Source organism: Ctenopharyngodon idella, chromosome 24 (assembly GCF_019924925.1).
Source record: "Ctenopharyngodon idella isolate HZGC_01 chromosome 24, HZGC01, whole genome shotgun sequence".
NCBI classification, from domain to species: Eukaryota; Metazoa; Chordata; class Actinopteri; order Cypriniformes; family Xenocyprididae; genus Ctenopharyngodon; species Ctenopharyngodon idella.
In genome coordinates, this window is record NC_067243.1 from 12,799,568 (window position 1) to 12,818,333 (window position 18,766).

General features: G+C 36.4%; 1 protein-coding gene across 1 annotated transcript in view; it reads left to right on the forward strand.

The window, feature by feature from the left end:
• Nucleotides 1-1,925: 1,925 nt before the first annotated feature.
• Nucleotides 1,926-18,766, forward strand: part of si:ch211-266k8.4 (TBC1 domain family member 9) — a 43,349-nt gene continuing 26,508 nt past the window's right edge. The window contains exons 1-10 of the mRNA XM_051884883.1: nt 1,926-2,176; nt 2,364-2,451; nt 2,863-2,970; nt 3,082-3,250; nt 4,526-4,651; nt 4,951-5,074; nt 5,433-5,502; nt 9,568-9,682; nt 9,853-9,970; nt 15,254-15,366. Of these exons, the coding sequence (XP_051740843.1) occupies nt 2,028-2,176; nt 2,364-2,451; nt 2,863-2,970; nt 3,082-3,250; nt 4,526-4,651; nt 4,951-5,074; nt 5,433-5,502; nt 9,568-9,682; nt 9,853-9,970; nt 15,254-15,366 (1,180 nt within the window). The 5' untranslated portion in view covers nt 1,926-2,027. The remainder of the gene's footprint in view (nt 2,177-2,363; nt 2,452-2,862; nt 2,971-3,081; nt 3,251-4,525; nt 4,652-4,950; nt 5,075-5,432; nt 5,503-9,567; nt 9,683-9,852; nt 9,971-15,253; nt 15,367-18,766) is intronic.

Below are 18,766 nucleotides of genomic sequence, written 5' to 3' on the forward strand. Positions count from 1 at the left end.
ATACAGAATCTCTCCAGATCCTTCAGATTCCCAGCTCATTGTTGGTTCTTCTCCTCTTCAGTTTACCCCACTGCATTTTCTATAGGGTTCAGGTCAGGGAACTGACCATGGCGGAAGCTTGGTTTTGTGCTCAGTGACCCATTTGTTTTGTTTTTGATGTTTGTCCTGTTGGAAGATCCAAACATGGCCCATTATATGACTTCTAGCGGGGACAGTCAGCTTTTGATTTTTTTATCTGCTTGAATTTGATACCCAGCTAACAATTTTTGGTTCCCAGGATGTTTATTTTTATGGTTTGTTTTTGGTTAGCCAGGAAAGTTTTCTTAAAGTTCCTAGAACGTTATTCTAATGTTAATTTAACGTTCCCAGAATGTTAGTTTTTGGTTTGTATAATGTTATTTTAATGTTCTCATAACGTTTTTATAACATTTCCAGAACGTTGGAATATATCGTTCTGAGAACCAAAAACGAACGTTAGTTTTTGGTTTGTATAACATTCTAACATTAATCTAACGTTCCCAGAATGTTATTCTAACATTCCCAGAACGTTATTCTAACATTAATCTAATGTTCCCATAACATTAGGTTTTGGTTTGTATAACGTTATTCTAACGTTAATCTAATGTTCCCAGAATGTTTTTATGGTTTGTTTTTGGTTAGCCAGGACAGTTTTCTTAATGTTCCCAGAACGTTAGTTTTTGGTCTGTATAACGTTATTTTTTATTAGATTAACGTTAGAATAACATTCTGGGAACCAAAAACTAACGTTCTGGGAACCAAAAACTAATGTCAATCTAACGTTTCCAGAATGTTAGTTTTTGGTTCCTAGAACTTTATTCTAACGTTAATCTAACATTCCCAGAACGTTATTCTAACGTTAAGTTCTCCTAACATTATTATAACGTTCCCAGAACGTTAGTTTTTGGTTTGTATAATGTTATTCTAACGTTAATCTAATGTTCCCAGAACGTTAGTTTTTGCTTCCCAGAACGTTATTTTAATGTTAATCTAACATTTCCAGAATGTTAGTTTTTGGTTTGCATAACGTTATTTTAACGTTCTCATAACATTATTATAATGTTTCCAGAACATTAGAATAACGTTCTGGGAACCAAAAAGTAACGTTCTGGGAACGTTAGATTATTGCTAGAATAATGTTATGGGAAGTAAAAAATTACATTAATCTAACGTTCCCAGAACGTTACTTTTTAGTTCCCAGAACGTTATTCTAATGTTAATCTTACATTCCCAGAACGTAAGCTTTTTGTTTTTGGTTTGTATAACATTATTCTAATGTTAATCTAACATTCCCAAAATATTAGTTTTTGGTTTGTATAACATTATTCTAATGTTAATCTAACATTCCCAAAATATTAGTTTTTGGTTTGTATAACGTTATTCTAACATTCTCATAACGTTATTTTAACGTTAGTTTTGGTTTTCCAAGAACGTTATTCTAATGTTAATCTAATGTTCCCAGACATTAGTTTTTTGTTTGTATAACGTTATTCTAACATTATTTTAACGTTCCCCCTAACCTCTTCACTCCGATATCACCCCGCTGTACATCAGTAATTATCCAGCACACCTGCGACCCAAGCGGCATGGAAAATGGATCTGGACACCTATAATGTTGTGGGCCTAATTTTATTCAGATATGGCATCATGAATTCTATCAAATCGCTCACCCAGGGCGATGTAAGTGACTACATAATATACAGAATACAGAATAATGAACATCCTGTGGGTTCAACAGCCGACCAATGCTGACTCAAGAGGAAAGCATTAAGTCATATTCCATTCATAAATATGTGATGACATTTTCAATTTGTCAAATTTAATAGTTTATTTTAAAGCTTTTTTTTAAATATCAACTTATTTTTTGTGACTCTTACTATATATGTCAAGACTTTTATTATGAAGAGTAGTTTTGTTGTGTTCATCTTGGCGCTGAGTTCAAGCGTCGGTTTCAGTGTACGGTACACAGTTGAAAGGACTCGCGTGCAGAATGAAATCAAACTGATTGTATGAGGATCATGTTGAGGAGAGCGAGCAGCTCGAGCAGCGGGAAGAGCAACACATCACGGCGTAGCAGCTCTGTAGGGTTTGATGAATTCGGCTTTGCTCTCAGTAAGAAAAGAGACAAGAAACTCCAACACAGATATCATGACTACAGGTAGATGTTTACTAATATACCTACTATTACTTCCTGGTTTGTGTGTTTAATGCAAGTTTTTAGTTAAGAATTGAATTCATTCAGTTCAACTCGAAATTTATTTTTTTTTCGTAAATCAGTTCATGTTAATGAGCACTGTATGCTGTGATGTGCACTCGACAAGCATCTTTAACTGTGTTTTCATTAGTTATCCTCAGCCTAATCCAGTTAAAGTGAAGGAGCTGTGTGAATTTCTCAGTTACTGGAATGGATCCAGTTTCATCTGCAGAAGTCAGGTGTGCTTCTTCCTCTATAAAACTAAAAATAAACTGTAAAAAATGATTTGACATTTGCTCATGTTTGTGCACAATTCAGCACTGATAATGCATTTAAATTGCCATTCACAAAAATGTATATCATCTGTATGTATAATCTTTAATATCTCATCTTTAGAGAAATACACCTACTATATAATATTCTACATATCAGAATGAATATGCATATTTAGTCTAAATGAATGATTTACAACTAAATGAATTATGTTTTACAGTAAAACTGGTGTTGGACAAATTACATTCTTCTACTGTTATTGTAAACCCAATTCCAGCTCATTAATTAAAAATCAAATTTTGCCCTACCGTGCATTTAAAATAAGTTACGCAATGTTTTAAAGTATAAAAATTCACATTCCTTTTTCCTAAAATCAGATCGAGAGGTTTATTCGTATTGGTATTCCTCCAGCAATACGTGGACGAGTTTGGAAATGCCTCCTAAATATCGACAGTCTCAGAGCTGCCAGCTCTTTTGATTATGAGGTGCAACCCCATCAAAATATTTATTTATTATTATTATTATTCAAACTCGAAATATGAGCACAAAAATATACATGTGCCTTGTTTTAACCTATTCCGATTGGTTTATTTCAGGCATGTCAGGCTGGGATCCGTAGACCTCTGGTTGATCTTGGAGTCAGTGAGTACAGCATCATCTCTACTATAGACTCTCTAGTGGACACAGAGAATGAGATCAGCAGCGGACAGTCGGATCTCCCCAGTGCTGACCTCACACTCTTCAAACAGATCGCCCTTGACCTCCGTGAGTTGTGCCTTCGGATGACCTCTGAAATTGCGTGATATTTTTCTATGAAGTACAGTTATGTGAGCTATGTTGAATACTTTCATTGTAATAAAAATAAAATAAAAAAATGTGGTCAGAATAATTTTATAATGTTTTTGAAAGAAGTCGCTTGCATTTATTTGATAAAAATACAGTAAAAACAGCAATATTGTGTAATATTATTACAATTTAAAATAACTGTCAATATAGTGTAAAATGTAATTTATTCCTGCGATGGTAAAGCTGAATTTTCAGCATCATTACTCCAGTCTTCAGTGTCACATGATCCTTCAGAAATCATTCTAATATGCTGGTTTGCTGCTCAAGAAATATACTTATTATTATTATTATTAATGTCAAAAACAGTTTTTTGTTGATTAATATTTTTGTGGAAATCTTGATACACTATCGCTTAAAAGTTTGGGATATGTAAGATTTAAAAAAAATAATTTAAATTATTGAATTATTAAAATTTAAATGTAATAATTTAAATGAATACTTTTATTCAGCAAGGATGTATTAAATTGATCAAATGTGATGGTAAAGATAAGATTTTTATTTTAAATAAGTGCTGTTATTTTTAACTTCAAATGAATCTTGGGAAAAAATAGTAATGGTTGCTGAAAATTCAGCTTTGCCATCACAGGAATAAATTACATTTTAAAATATATTAAAATAGAAAACAGTTGTTTTAAATTGTAATAATATTTCACAATAATACTGTTTTGATTAAATAAATGCAGGCTTGGTGAGCGATACTAGACTTCTTTCAAAAACGTTATAAAATCTTACAGCTTTTAAACAGCTAAAAACTGTTTTACTGCCTCATTTTCAGATGAAATAATGGGAAATGTCCTGTGACTTTCAGGAGGAAGCTGTAATTTGCCACTAATGGCAGTGTTTTTGTTTGAACTTCACCATTATTCAGAAAACCACATGGGGGCGCTGCCTAAACACGCTTTACATTTACGCTTCTATTAATGCATTTTGCACACTATTACCCAAAGTGCATCAGGGTATACATTCAAATTTGATTGTTTACTGGGAATCAAACTCATGTTTTTGTCTTTTCTGGCACCAATCTTTACCTTTTGAGCTACAAACGTCTGAAATACTTCTATACTGCCCACTTCATGTTATTAATAACAACCTTAACTTTTTTGTTTGTGTTCTTTTTATAACTTTTGCATTGTATATAAAAGTTTGAGTTTTGAAACAGGTTGTGGCAGTTCAATTCCATATTCGTCTACATAGGAAGGTCATTTCCGACCCATCGCACTCTGATGGGGGATCGTCCGGAGGCTATTGAGGGCCAGGCCAAACTTTTCAGAGTTCTTACCGCATTTGCCCGATATAATCCCCAGATTGGATACGTACAAGGTAATGAACTGCTTGTACTTCCACAAATGAGGTCACTGGCATTACTGAAATCTTACTGAACTTTGTTCCTGTGCTTTTATTGGTCCTTTCAAACATATTTGAGTATACTGATATTCAGTCTCAAGAGGGCAGTCTAGTGCCACCTTGTTGATTTTGCATGTCATGGTCATAATTTGGTTTGCAGCTTCTTCTTCTTTTTTTTTTTTTTTTTTCTGTGGAGCTAATTTAGTTAGTTTGCCCTTGACATTCAGGCCATAATGGGACTATGTGATGCCTTAAGGTATGTTTGTTTTGTTCAGGGATGTCCTATATAGCTGCTGTGCTCCTAATGATCCTGTCTGAAGAAGAGGCTTTCTGGGCTCTGGTTGCTCTGTTAGAGAAGCCCAAGTATCTCTCAGAGCTCTTTGATTCCTCTCTGAAGAAGTGAGACCTTAGCTTTACTGTGTTTAAACATGCACATTTACTTGCTGCTTTATATTTTTTTTAATGAATATTTTACTAACTCATTGTAAAACAAAAATAAACACTTATTTTACACAATATTTGTGAAAGATTCACTAAAATCATCTGTTGACAAAGCTGTTAGAAGATTTTGGAAATCAGCCAAGTTGATATGTTTTCGGCCAATGTCAAGAAATAGGTCAACAATTGGTTGTTTAATCAGCCTTACTAATATAATATTAGCGTATCATTAGTATATAAGCGTATCATTAGTCCTTTCTTGTTTCTTTCAAATAAGCCTAGTTTAACTCTTTACCTATTTTAATCATTTTATTCTCAGGATTCAACATCAAGCTTTGGTTTTTCACCAGCTCCTGAAACACAGAAAACCTCTGCTCTTCCAGCACTTGGTGAGAATTATGGTCTAAATTTTTATTCGCTTTGAATGTAATGAAATTGCGTTCCAGGTTTATATACACTGCCCGGCCAAAAAAAAAAAAGTCGCTGTTTGGATTTTAATAGGCAAACACTTAAGAGTCTATGGATGGATCATTATTACAGTGATTATTATGTTTCTAGCATATTTTATTTTTGTCAACTTTTTTTTACCCTAACAGATGGAGTGTGTAGCTTTTAATTTCTTGAACAACCATGTCGGAAGATGTATCATGGCCATATTCTAGGATGACAATGCCAATATTCATCAGGGTTAAAATTGTGTAAGGATGGTTCAGAAAGCACAAAGAATCATTTTCACACATTAATTGGCACGTCTGAGTCCTTCTGAGTTAGTTCACCCAAAAATGAAAATAATGTCATTTATTACTCACCCTCATGTCGTTCCACACCCATAAGACCTTCGTTAATCTTCTGAACACAAATTAAGATATTTTTGATCAAATCTGATGTCTCAGTGAGGCCTGCATTCACAGCAATGACATTTCCTCTCTCAAGATCCATAAAGGTACTAAAAACATATTTAAATCAGTTCATGTGAGTTCAGTAGTTCTACCTTAATATTATAAAGTGACGAGAATATTTTTGTGCGCCAAAAAACTTTATACTTTTCAACAATATAGTGATGGGCGATTTCAAAACACTGCTTCGGAGCTTTACGAATCGAATCAGTGACTCGGAGAGCCAAAGTCACGTGATTTCAGCAGTTTAGCCTTTTGATAGGAGATCCGAGTCACTGATTCGATTCGTAAAGCTCCGAAGCAGTGTTTTGAAATTGGCCCATCACTATATTGTTGAAAAGTCGTTATTTTGGTTTTTTGGCGCACAAAAATATTCTCGTCACTTTATAATATTAAGGTAGAACTACTGAACTCACGTGAACTGTTTTAAATATGTTTTTAGTATCTTTATGGATCTTGAGAGAGGAAATGTCATTGCTGTGAATGGAGGCCTCACTGAGCCATCGGATTTAATCAAAATATCTTAATTTGTGTTCCAAAGATAAATGAAGGCCTTACGGGTGTGGAACGACATGAGGGTGAGTAATTAATGACATTATTTTCATTTTTGGGTGAACTAACCCTTTAACCTCAGTGTAAGACTTTACAGAGTGCTCACCTCTTGCATTGTCAATACAAGAGATCTTGATGCATCAATTTTTGGTCAAGATCTTATATTGGAATATGGCCATGATACATCTTCTGAAATGGTTGTTTAAACGGTTAGTTCACCCAAAAATGATTAATTACTCAACCATGATGTCTTTCTACATCCGTAAGACCTTTGTTCATCTTCGGAACACAAATTAAGATATTTTTGTTGAAATCCGAGAGTTTTTTTTATCTCCCATAGAAATCAACGTAATTACCATCATTCAAGGTCCAAAAAAGTCCAAAAACAAAACAAAAATAATGACTTTATTGCGTTGGCCAATACCGAGTCAGCGTTCTGATGTAGAACCTGGAAGCGCTGAATGTAAACAGCGTAGCAGAAAGACAGGTGAGAGAAGATGTTGTTGAATAAAGTCGTTATTTTTGTTTTGTTTTTACACACAAAATGTATTCTCATCGCTTCATAACATTAAGGTTGAACCACTGTAATCACATGGACTATTTTAAAAATGTCTTTACTACCTTTCTGAACCTCAAAAGGTGCAGTGACGTTGCTGCCTATGGGTGGTTCAGAAACCCTCGGATTTGATCAAAAAATATCTTAATTTGTGTTCTGAAGATGAACGAAGGTGTGGAACGACATGAGGGTGAGTAATTAATGACAGAAATTTCATTTTTGGGTGAACTAACCCTTTAAGAAAAGAAAAGCTACACACTCCATCTTTTAGGGTTAAAAGAACCATTGCCAAACATAAAACATGCAAGAAACATAATAATCACTGTCATAATGATCCATTCATAGCTTTTAACTAAGACCTTAATGATTAGGTCTTAAACCTTGGCATTAACTCTCATCAGGATAATGTCTGAATATAAAAACAGGCACACGGTGCATAACAGTCCTCTAGAGTTTATGTAGATCACAGCCTCTCTCTTGAGAAGCCTCTCACATTTAATGCCCCTCACAGATTTGTCACTGTGTCTTATAAACCTTTTCCTGAGGGCTTTTAAATGAGCTCTTATGTGTTTTTTTTTTTTTTTTTTTTTTTTTTTTTTATGGTAGTGGCTGTCCGCCTCCTCAGAGCATTTGTGCTGCTTGGTGAACTCTTAAGGGATTTCCTTCTCTCTGTGTGTTGACTCAGCAGAGCTGTCTAAAAAGCTGAGAAATTAGACCGCAGCACAGGAGAGATGATGCTGTAAACTTACAAACAGGGCAGAGTGCAGTGACATAGCTAATACTTAATGGAATAGATTGTTATTATTAACAATTATGTAATTTGCTCACCCTCAAATTGTAGTGTGTTGAAACTTGCAGCAAAGACTATAGAATAACACAAGACGCGTCACTCGTATTATTATGAATGGGAGAAAGTGCAACGCGCAATATGGCGGAATAAGTCCCGCCGTCTAAATAAGAAACAGTCGCCGATTGGTAAAGTCATCGCGTCACTGCAGCGGCCGTTAGAAGCTCCGGTTTCTATAGAAACAGTCAGACGCGCGCCTTCGAAATGAGGCACAAGAGACGCGCATTTAGGACTGCGCATTAGCGTATTCGAGCGTTTAGAAACAAAATTTATGAAACAGTTGTTGTCAGATTTCATTGGTGATTTCAAATATGAAATTTAATCGAAAGTTTGGCAAACAGCTTTAGAGAATTTGATGTTTCCCCATTCAAAGAGATAGGAGCTGCACTTGAATGCCCGAGAGGCGTTTCAAAGATGGCCGCTGAGTGAAATGACTTGTCTTAAAGGGACTTTGCTTGCGGTTATGGTAAGGGGCGTGACATTTTACAACACACTGGTACAGCTGACCAATCAGAGCACATTGCGCTTTTTGGAAGGAGGGGCTTCATAGAGACAGGAACTAAACAGTGTGTTAAGGCTCGTTCAACTATAACGATATCGGTAAAGATTTATTTCTAAAAATTATTCTAAATATAAAAGAATAGCACACCACAAATTTATCGATAATGGCACAGGAGAACAATATCGTTGGAATCATTATCAGAACGTTTTTTTTATATAAAAATACTCTGGTAGTCAATGGGGGGCGCGATCAACAAAGAAATACATAATTAAAGCAGCAGACGACAAAACTGCAGTGTGCGCTTAGAATAAACAGAATGATGTGGTGTGGATGCTAATAAAGTTATTATAGTTATCTTTATAGTCATTGTTCTTGATGTTAACGGCCTTTACAGTCAGTCTGGGAAGAGAGGTGCTGCAACAATGTAAAATATGTGAAAAATAATGTTTTTTTTTTTGTTTTTTTTTTTACATTTAAGCATGAAAACCTATTTTGCAGACCTCAAAAACAAAATCACAACTTTGTAAAAAGGCATAATATAGCCTCTTTAATGAATGACTGTTGTGTGGAACACAAAAAATGGAGAAGTTTAGTACAAAGTTCTAATCATTCTTTTCCATTCTATTACAATGAATGGAGACTGGAGCTTTCAAGCTTCAAAAAGGATGCAAAAGCATTTCCCTCTAGCGTTTTGAGCACTGTTGAGTAGATACTTAAACACTGATTCTGATTGGCCATTGTGTTCACTCGCTCAACAGATATGTCTTTTTTTTATAGCTTTGTGTGAGGAACAGACTAAAATGTGCGTAAAAAGTTCTGCATTGAATAAATGTCTTATTTCACCCCAAATCAAGATAAAAAAAAAAAATAAATAAAAAATAATGAAGCCTGTTACTAGAACTGTTACGTGTTAAGACTATTGACTAAGGCTATTAAGTTTGCATTGTGACAAACGCATTTTCCGTCATGCAATTCTAATGCAAAAATTAGGCTTGCTTTACATGAAAAATATTGATTGATTAATGTGAAATATGACCTGTTCTTACGGATTTGGCATGAATGTCAGATATTAGGAGTGTGTTTTTCTGTCTCTGCTTTTAGGAGACTCTTGGGGTGTCTTCTCTGCATTTCATCATGCAGTGGTTTCTCACTCTCTTCACCTCTCTGCCGTGCTGGGACTCGGTGATGGCCATCTGGGATCTTATCATGCTGCACGGTATTACACCCCTTTTTCTTGTTTGTCCTAGAATCTCAAGTGTCAAGCTGGCATGTTTGCTTATCACAGTCAAAGTGTGTGATTTCTGCACCACTAAATGTAATAGCAAATGATTGTTTTCAAACAGGTTTCCTGAACATGATCCGATCAATTCTTCATACTCTTTGCAGGGCTGCAGGCTGTATTTCGCACTGGCCTCACCATCATCCTGCTATTGGAGTCTCGTATCATGAACATGACCGAGGAGGCCACAGTGCTGCCCGTTCTGCTGCGAGTGCCTGTGGACGTGTGAGTGCAACGATATTACAGACTGGCCGATGAGTTTTCATGTTATGACTGATAACTGTTAAATGATTGATATTAAAAAATATACTATTTTGTTTAAATTAATTAAAAATAAAACATTAATGGCTTTGTTTCACAGACAAGGCTTAAGCCTAGTCCCAGACTAAAATGCATGTTTGAGCTGTCTTAACAGAAAGCAACTTGCACTGACATAATCTTAAAATATGCCAGTGCCATTGTTTTGTCTCAAGATGCACACCAGTAATGTTTTTTTCAAAGGCATGTTTATAAAAGCTACTTAAAGGGATGGTTCACCCAAAAATGAAAATTATCCCATAATTTACTCACCCGCAACCCATCCTAGGTGTATATGACTATCTTTTTTCAGACGAACACAATCGGAGTTATATTAAAAATGATCCTGGTTCTTCTAAGCGTTATAATGAAAGTGAATGGTGCCATTTTTTTTTTTTTTTTTTTTTTTAAGCCCAAAAAAGCGCATCCATCCATCATAAAAGTAATCCATACAGCTCCAGGGGGTTAATAAAGGCCTTTTGAAGTGAAGCTATGCGTTTTGTAAGAAAAATATCAATATTTATAACTTTGTAAACAATAATAACTGGCTTCCTGTAATGACCGTACGCGAGTCTAGTTACGCTACTCCTACATCCTACGCCGGAACTCGACTCTGTCGTGAATGCGTGGACGGTCGTTAACAGAAGCTAGTGATTACAGTTTATAAAGTTATAATTATGGATATTTTTCTTACAAAAATGCATTGCTTCGCTTCAGAAGGCCTTTATTAACCCCCTGGAGCCGTATGGATTACTTTTATGATGGATGGATGCGCTTTTTTGGTCTTCAAAAAAATGGCACCATTCACTCCCATTATAAAGCGTGGAAGAGGCAGGATATTTTTTAATAACTCCGATTGTGTTCATCTGAAAGAAGAAAGTTATATACACCTAGAATGACTTGAGGGTGAGTAAATCATGGGATAATTTTCATTTTTGGGTGAACTATCCCTTTAAATGTCCCAAAAATGTCTGTGAAACCAGGCCTAAAAATTAAAATAAGTCATTTTAAGTGACTTTAGACATCATTATAATGTACAGTATCAAAAGATGGATATTCATTACATTTAGTAGTTTTACTAAAATATTAGCGTTTTTAAAGATTAACTTTTAAGTGAGCGTTAGATGATGGCAAAGGTAATCTAAATGTAAAAATAATAAAAAATAATAATAATCTCCATCTTCTTATTACTGTATTGTTTTTTTTTTTTCTATTAGTCTTTGCATTAAATTGCAAGAATCTGAAAAACAAGCAACAAAACATTATTATGTACAATAAAAAAAAGTAAGAATTGCTAAAAAATTTTAAAACCTGGTGTTAAGTATGCAAAAATTGATATTTCTTTCAAAACTGATAATATACAGATAATTTAACTGCTATTTCTATTCCCAGTATGGTCACTAATATATCAAGTGAAGTGAAGTAGATTCATTATAATGTCCTTCTCATCGTAACAGTGGAAGAACCAAGACTTAGTTCTAGGAATTACATTTATATAAAATTGCTCTTGTTTAATGAGGAAAAGAGAGAACCAATTAGGTTTCTGCGTTCATGTAGATGCAACCTTCAAACAGATATTTCATAGCGGATGTGTTTATTTGATGATGTCAGAGTCACCATGGCGACGTGTCCATGAGAACCTCTTTGATTAACATAGCGGATCTCACAGACGCATGAATCCAGGCCATATTGTTAAGTTGTTAAATTGTTTCTATGGCCGCCTTTTATTCAATAGTGTGTGTCGTCATGGCAACAGAGTCATGCCAATCTGAAGAATCCTTTGTCATGTGATCCAGAATTCTTTCATAGTCATGTGCGCACATTAAAACTCACCTTTGCGAATGGATCTTCAATTAACATTTAAAAATGATATTTGTTGTGGATTGGTAGAGACGTTCATGCCCATGCAGAGCCCATTACGCTTTGCCAGCCACTTTACAGGATTATAAGGCCAAATGAAGCCATTTGCCAGTTTCAAAGGGGATATTTGGCATTGACATGCAGATGGCAGTCAGCACAAAGCTCCTACACATCAGGGAACGGGTTCACGTTGCTCGCCTGGCACGACGTCAGTGCCGGCAAGGTCAAGCCTAAATGCTCCCCTCTGATTCAGAGTATCAGAGTTTTGCTAGGCAGAGAACTGAGCCGTCTGAGAACGAAGCGGTCGCCTTGCTTAGGAGGCCAAAGAGAGAAACAGAAAGAAGAAAGAGGTGAAAAGAGAAGAAACGCCTCAAAACTCTTAAAATCCCTCCAGAAAAAAAGTCTAAAGTGGTTTAAACCAGTCTTCAAGTTCCCAAAACCTCTTTAAAACTATCACTGAGCTGTGAAAACCAGCTTGGTGTGGATTTAAGACCATCAGACCAACCTAAGCTGGGTTTTTCCAGTCTGGATGACTAACTTCCACAGCTCCTGTTAAGTTGTGGTTATGTAATCATTAAATCAGGGAGAAATCAGGGTTGACATCACTGCAGCACTAGATGGCTCTTTGGTATCCACAGTGACAAGGTTGTCCGTCACCTGTCATCGGAGACTGTGTGAACAATGTTAGCCTTTCATGAGAGGGACTGGGGTGTCCTTGCGTTCTTTTACAATCCTCGCCCCCTCTTCCAATTCAGTCCCATTGACGTGTTGCCTGCCGCAATGTCCTGACAGACCGTTTGTGTACAGCTTTTTCCCTGACAAGGCCACTTCAGGGCTTATGTAACTCGCTATGACGTTAAGCACAGGCAGACGAGGTTTACCTCTGCTAGGAGGGCTGGTTTCACAGGGATAGGGTTTTCTTTTAATAGCAAGGGAAACAAAAATTTGAGTTTTGTTTAATCTCTAAAGTTTTCATTTCTCATTTTCTGGCTGCTGTTTGATCCAGAGGTTGTCTAAATGGTCTAAAACTGTCAGATTTGTTGATAGGTTGTGGATGTTAGATACACTTTTTTTTTTTTTTGTCTTCCCTAATATTTCATCAACCTCTGAAACAACCTTCCTTTTCAGCTGACGTCACTTAATCCAGTCAACTTTCTGCAGAATCAGTAGCTACAGACCTCCAAACTTCGTGTGGCCTTCAGATTAGCTCAAGAACAGTGCGTAGAGAGCTTCATGGAATGGGTTTCCATGGCCAAGCAGCTGCATCGAGCATCGACTTACATCACCAAGTGTAATGCAAAGCGTCGGATGCAGTGGTGTAAAGCACGCCGCCACTGGACTCTAGAGCAGTGGAGACGTGTTCTCTGGAGTGACGAAATACGCTTCTCTGTCTGGCAATCAGAGGGACGAGTCTGGGTTTGGCGGTTGCTAGAACTGTACTTGTCTGACTGCATTGTGCCAAGTGTAAAGTTTGGTGGAGGGGGGATTATGGTGTGGGGTTGTTTTTCAGGGGTTGGCCTTGACCCCTTAGTTCCATTGAAAGGAACTCTTAATGCTTCAGCATACCAAGACATTTTGGACAATTTCATGCTCCCAACTTTGTGGGAACAGTTTGGGGATGGCCCCTTCCTGTTCCAACATGACTGCGCACCAGTGCACAAAGCAAGGTCCATAAAGACATGGATGAGCGAGTTTGGTGTGGAGGAACTTGACTGGCCTGCACAGAGTCCTGACCTTAACCCGATACAACACCTTTGGGATGAATTAGAGCGGAGACTGCGAGCCAGGCCTTCTCGCCAACATCACTGCCCGACCTCACAAATGCGCTTCTAGAAGAATGGTCAAAAATTCCCATAAACACACTCCTAAACCTTGTGGAAAGCCTTCCCAGAAGAGTTGAGGCTGTTATAGCTGCAAAGGGTGGGCCAACTCCATATTAAACCCTACGGATTAAGAATGTGATGTCATTAAAGTTCATGTGCACGTAAAGGCAGGCGTCCCAAAGCTTTTGGCAATATAGTGTGTGTGTGTATATGTATGTGAGTGTGTGCAAGTATTAAGTATCTATAATATTATTTAGAATATACAGGTATAACTATTCATATTTATGTAAGTATTTATATTTTTATAGGTTTAATTGTAAATATTTGCTATATATATTAATTATTTTACAGTTTAAATCAATGGTTTTCACATTGTCGTATTAAAACAAATTGTTGAAATATCTAGAAAATATTTACTTTTTATAAAGTTGACAGTGTAACTGAGATTAACACTGTATAATAATTACTTATACAATTATTTATAATAATTAAGCAGAATTAAATAGTATAATGTTATGATCATTAATATTAACATTAACTTGTTAACTTTGACAGCCTTAAAGTCTCTGACTTTTAGTATGAATATGTTAGCTTTAAGGTTATGAATAAGCTGGTGTGTTCGAAAACAATGACAAAATTTGCATTTAGGAGATAAAAGCATTTAAAACTTAGTCTCTCACTTCCGCTAAAATGGATCACGGATTTTCATGACTTCACCGCGGACTTCAGCTTCTCATCAGATCTTCTGTCCAATCAAATGCTCTCTAGAATCTGAACTATAAACAGACACTGAAGCTGTGGCTAAAATCGGTTACTTGTTCACACATATACTATTTTCTACATGGTGAATGGCACATAGTGCACTATATAGGAGATAGGGAACGATTAAGAAATCGTAAATTGTCTGGTTTCACGTTAGTGTCATGCGAACTGCAGCGCACGCAGTCTGCTCTGGCCCAGAGATATGAGAGTACATAGCGGATCATATCCGCGAGTCGGCTCAGACCACAAAACGTATCGGACACATTTGAAATCTTCACAGAATGCTATATTTTAAAGCGATATGAAGGAGATAGGTGGAGAAACGGTTAGAGATTAGAAGGAAACTGAGGCTTTAGCAAGCTCAACGGCTCTGTCCGAGCTGTGATATAAACGAAACACTATTGGCTATTTTAAAAAAGGGGAGGAGCTGTTCAATATGTCCCACCCTGTCTTCCTGTTTCAGTTGAAATTACATCAACACATTGAATTATGCTGCGCGTTCCAAGACAATTCACTGGGCCTTTAATAATATATTGTAATATAATAATATTTTGTGAAATCTTTTTTTTTTTTTTTTTTTTTTTTTTTCACGGACATCCTAGCACCCTCCTGCCTTTGGTTACCCGAAAAGTTCGGAAACCAGTTTGGCCATTGGTTAATATTACGATTTTTCCCCAACTATCATTGTGGAAAATGTAAAAAAAAAAAAAAAAAAAAAATTCTGTATTATAATGTAGGCTAAGTAATACTCTGTATATGTGTCCAGCTCCCAGCATCGTGTCCTGATCCCAGCACTCTGGAACACTGACGTTCAGGAATGGGAAATCAACTGCATGAACAGCCTGGTGTTGGAAGAAGCCAGTGGCGGACAGGATGAAGGTAAACAAACGCATACCCACAATCCCACTTTAAAACATCCAAGCATGCAAGGACAGCTTACAACATTCAGTCGATTTCAACAATGAATACGCTTGTTCTCCAAGCACAGCCCCATCCAAACATGTGCAGACATTCCAGCCCCCTTACATAAGACCTCCTTCTTTGTCCCGCTTGTTTGTTTAGTGTACATATGAGCCCACCTTCAGTACAGTATGTTGTCCCATGTGCCTCAGCAGCCTACTGTGCTGTGAGCAAGACGCTGAGTTCAGGACTAAGGGTCAAGTGTAATGGGCTGACAGAGACACTAGATAGGGACAGACTGTTGACTCAATCTCTTCAGTCATCAGCGTCCGTTAGGGAACCAGTGACAGGGATGCTTTTGATTAGATGAGTCTGTAAATGCTGGCTTTTTGGGAACAAAATGTCAGCTACATCTCATGTTAGACCCAGGGGAGGACGCCATGCCCGAGTGTACAATGCGCACTCTTAAGTGTGCTCAGGCTGGATGCTATCTTTGACTTCAGTAACAACAGGCCAAAGTGAACAGACCTTTCAGGGTTTCAGTGTTTTTGCACACTAATGGTTTATATAAGTATCTTAATAAAAAGGTCTATAAACCTAAATCAAATTAAAAGTTAAGTTAAAATTAATTTAACAAAATAGAAATCATGTAAATATGTAATTAATTAATTAATTGATTGATTGATTTTTCATTTATTTATTCATTTATTTTTACTTCTACACTTTTTTGTTTATGCCTTTTCACTTGTTTCATTCAATTCTTGCAATATCAGATAACAATAACATTTAGTATATATTAGGGCTGTCAAAATTAATGCGTTAATTTTGTGATTAATTAAAAAATTCTGTTTAACGTGCTAAAATTATTTAACGCAGCATCAGTTTTCTTTACAAAACACAAATGGAATGAGTTAATTCAGTGAATGTTTTATTTATTTTATTTAATTATGTTATTTAATAAATATCTAATGAATTTGACAGTCAGCACAAAGCCCCTACCCATATTTAATAAACGTCTTTTATAATAATTTACTTATTTAATAAACAATTTTATTTATTATTTATTTATTTTTACCTCTACACTTTTTAGGTTTTTACATCTTATTTTGATTATGCCTTTCTTTTTTGGCATTAAATTCTTGCAATATCAGGTACTTTTAACTTTTTTTTTTTTTAAGATTTATTTTTCATGATTTTGTCACGAAGCAAAGTGAAAGAGAGAGGGGGGACAGGATCGGGAAGGGTCTGCGAGCCGGGACTCAAACTTGGGTCGCCTGAATGTCGCAGCGCTGCCCACAAGGCTATCGCGCTGACATACTTTTAACGTTTTACATAAGAATTTTTACTCATAGAGCAGCTTTATTTAGGTTTACTTTTATTTATACTTTATTGTTTTATGAATTCACGTTCCAGTTAATCACCACACTTGTCTGTCTATGATCTGTCTTAGCCTGGGGTCTGTTCCCAGTGAAAAAACCCTCCATATTATCTTGCTGTTTCTCCTCTCTTACCGACAGTTCCTGGCATTACTCTTGTTGTCACTCTGAGTGTCCTCATTCACAGCTTCTGATTTAAGTTCCTCTGTTGATTTACAGTAGCGTTAACACAGGTTCGACAGAACCCCTTTCGACGGGCACTTCTCTGTCTGACAGCCGTGACTCATCGGCTTTTAACGACAGAGAAACTCCCTGAGGGTGGGTGTGCATGCTGGAGCTGTTTTTTTGGGGGGGGGCTGGTGTAATTGAAAGGCTCAGGCAGTGATTTTTACAGTATGAATCTGTCATCCAAAGCTCTGTGAGTCAATATGAGTCACCCGGGGGGCCGTCAGCCCTCTCTGTCCCCCTTTTAACAAGGTAATGAGAACTGACTCACTCACTGCACCTGAGCTTCCATGGAAGGTTTATTTGGGAAACACCTGGATGTCAGGAAGCCACAGAACGACCACAGCTGACTTACTGTTGAACGAAGAGTTTTTAGTTGTAGGTATCTTTAAATAGATTGTATGTTTATTATGCTTTTAGCACACCTGTCCGTGACATCATACCTGCCTAAAGGTATTTGATTTTTGTTTTGAGCAACAAGGAGCATGAGTTCATTATATTTGCTGTGATTTGTTCTCTCTTTGTATTCGGAGCAGCTTTTAATCATGTTATTGATTAATGTACCACTTTCCTTAAAGAGCAGCAGCACAAAAAAATGCTTTTAAAATGTCAAAATTCATTCAAGTTAGAAGTTTTTTTAAAGTGAGGATTTGATCAAAAGTGACAGTAAAGACATTTATAATGTTAAAGGGATAGTTCACCAAAAATGAAAATGCTGTCATCATTTCCTTATCCTTAAAGAATTTTAAAGAATGTTTGTAACCAAACAGTTGTGGGGCACCATTGACTTCCATAGTATGGAAAAAAAGGAAGTCAATGGTGCCCATCAACTGTTTGGTTACTGACATTCTTCAAATTATCTTCTTATGTGTTCAGCAGAAGAAATTCATAAAGGTTTGGAACAACCTGAGGGTGAGTAAATGATGACAGAATTTTCATTTTTGGGTGAACTATCCCTTTAAGTCTGGAAGTCATGCGTTATAGCTTACAAGAACAGATTAATTTGTCATTTCTATTGCATAGAAATCACTGGTGATTGCTGTATAGGCTCTCATGGGGGTGTGCAGTACCGAAAGGTGTTTGTTGCCTTGAGAGCAGGATTGTATTTTGCTTGTGAGTGTGTTGGCAGAATCCTGAGGTGTGCTGCTATCTCAGCGCTGTTTTTCCCTGCCGTCTGTGGTGCAGTGACTCAGCTGCTTTCTACAGGTGCAATGAACCCAAAATGTTAAATTATATATGTAATCTTACTTATCCCAAACCTTTGAATGGTCATGCATATATCTTTAACTATACATTCATCATATTAGGCAGTCAGTAATGTTGATTTATATTTCACAGACCTTAAAGGGTTAGTTCATCCAAAAATGAAAATTAGTCACCCTCATGTCGTTCTACACCCGTAAGACCTTCATTCATCTTCGGAACACAAATTAAGATATTTTTGATGAAATCCGAGAGCTTTCTGGACTCTGATAGACTGTAACGCAATTACCACTTTCAAGGCCCAAAAAGGAAGTAAAGACATCGTTAAAATAGTCCATGTGACTACAATGGTTCAACCTTAATGTTATGAAAAAACAACGATTTTATTCAACAATTTCTTCTCTTCCCTGTCAAATTGTTGAATAAAATCAATTATTTAGTTTTTTAGAATTATTCTTGTTGCTTCCTAACATTAAGGTTGAACCACTGTAGTCACATGGACTATTTTAATGATGTTTTTACTACTTTTCTGGGCCTTGAAAGTGGTAATTGCGTTGCAGACTATCGGAGGCCAG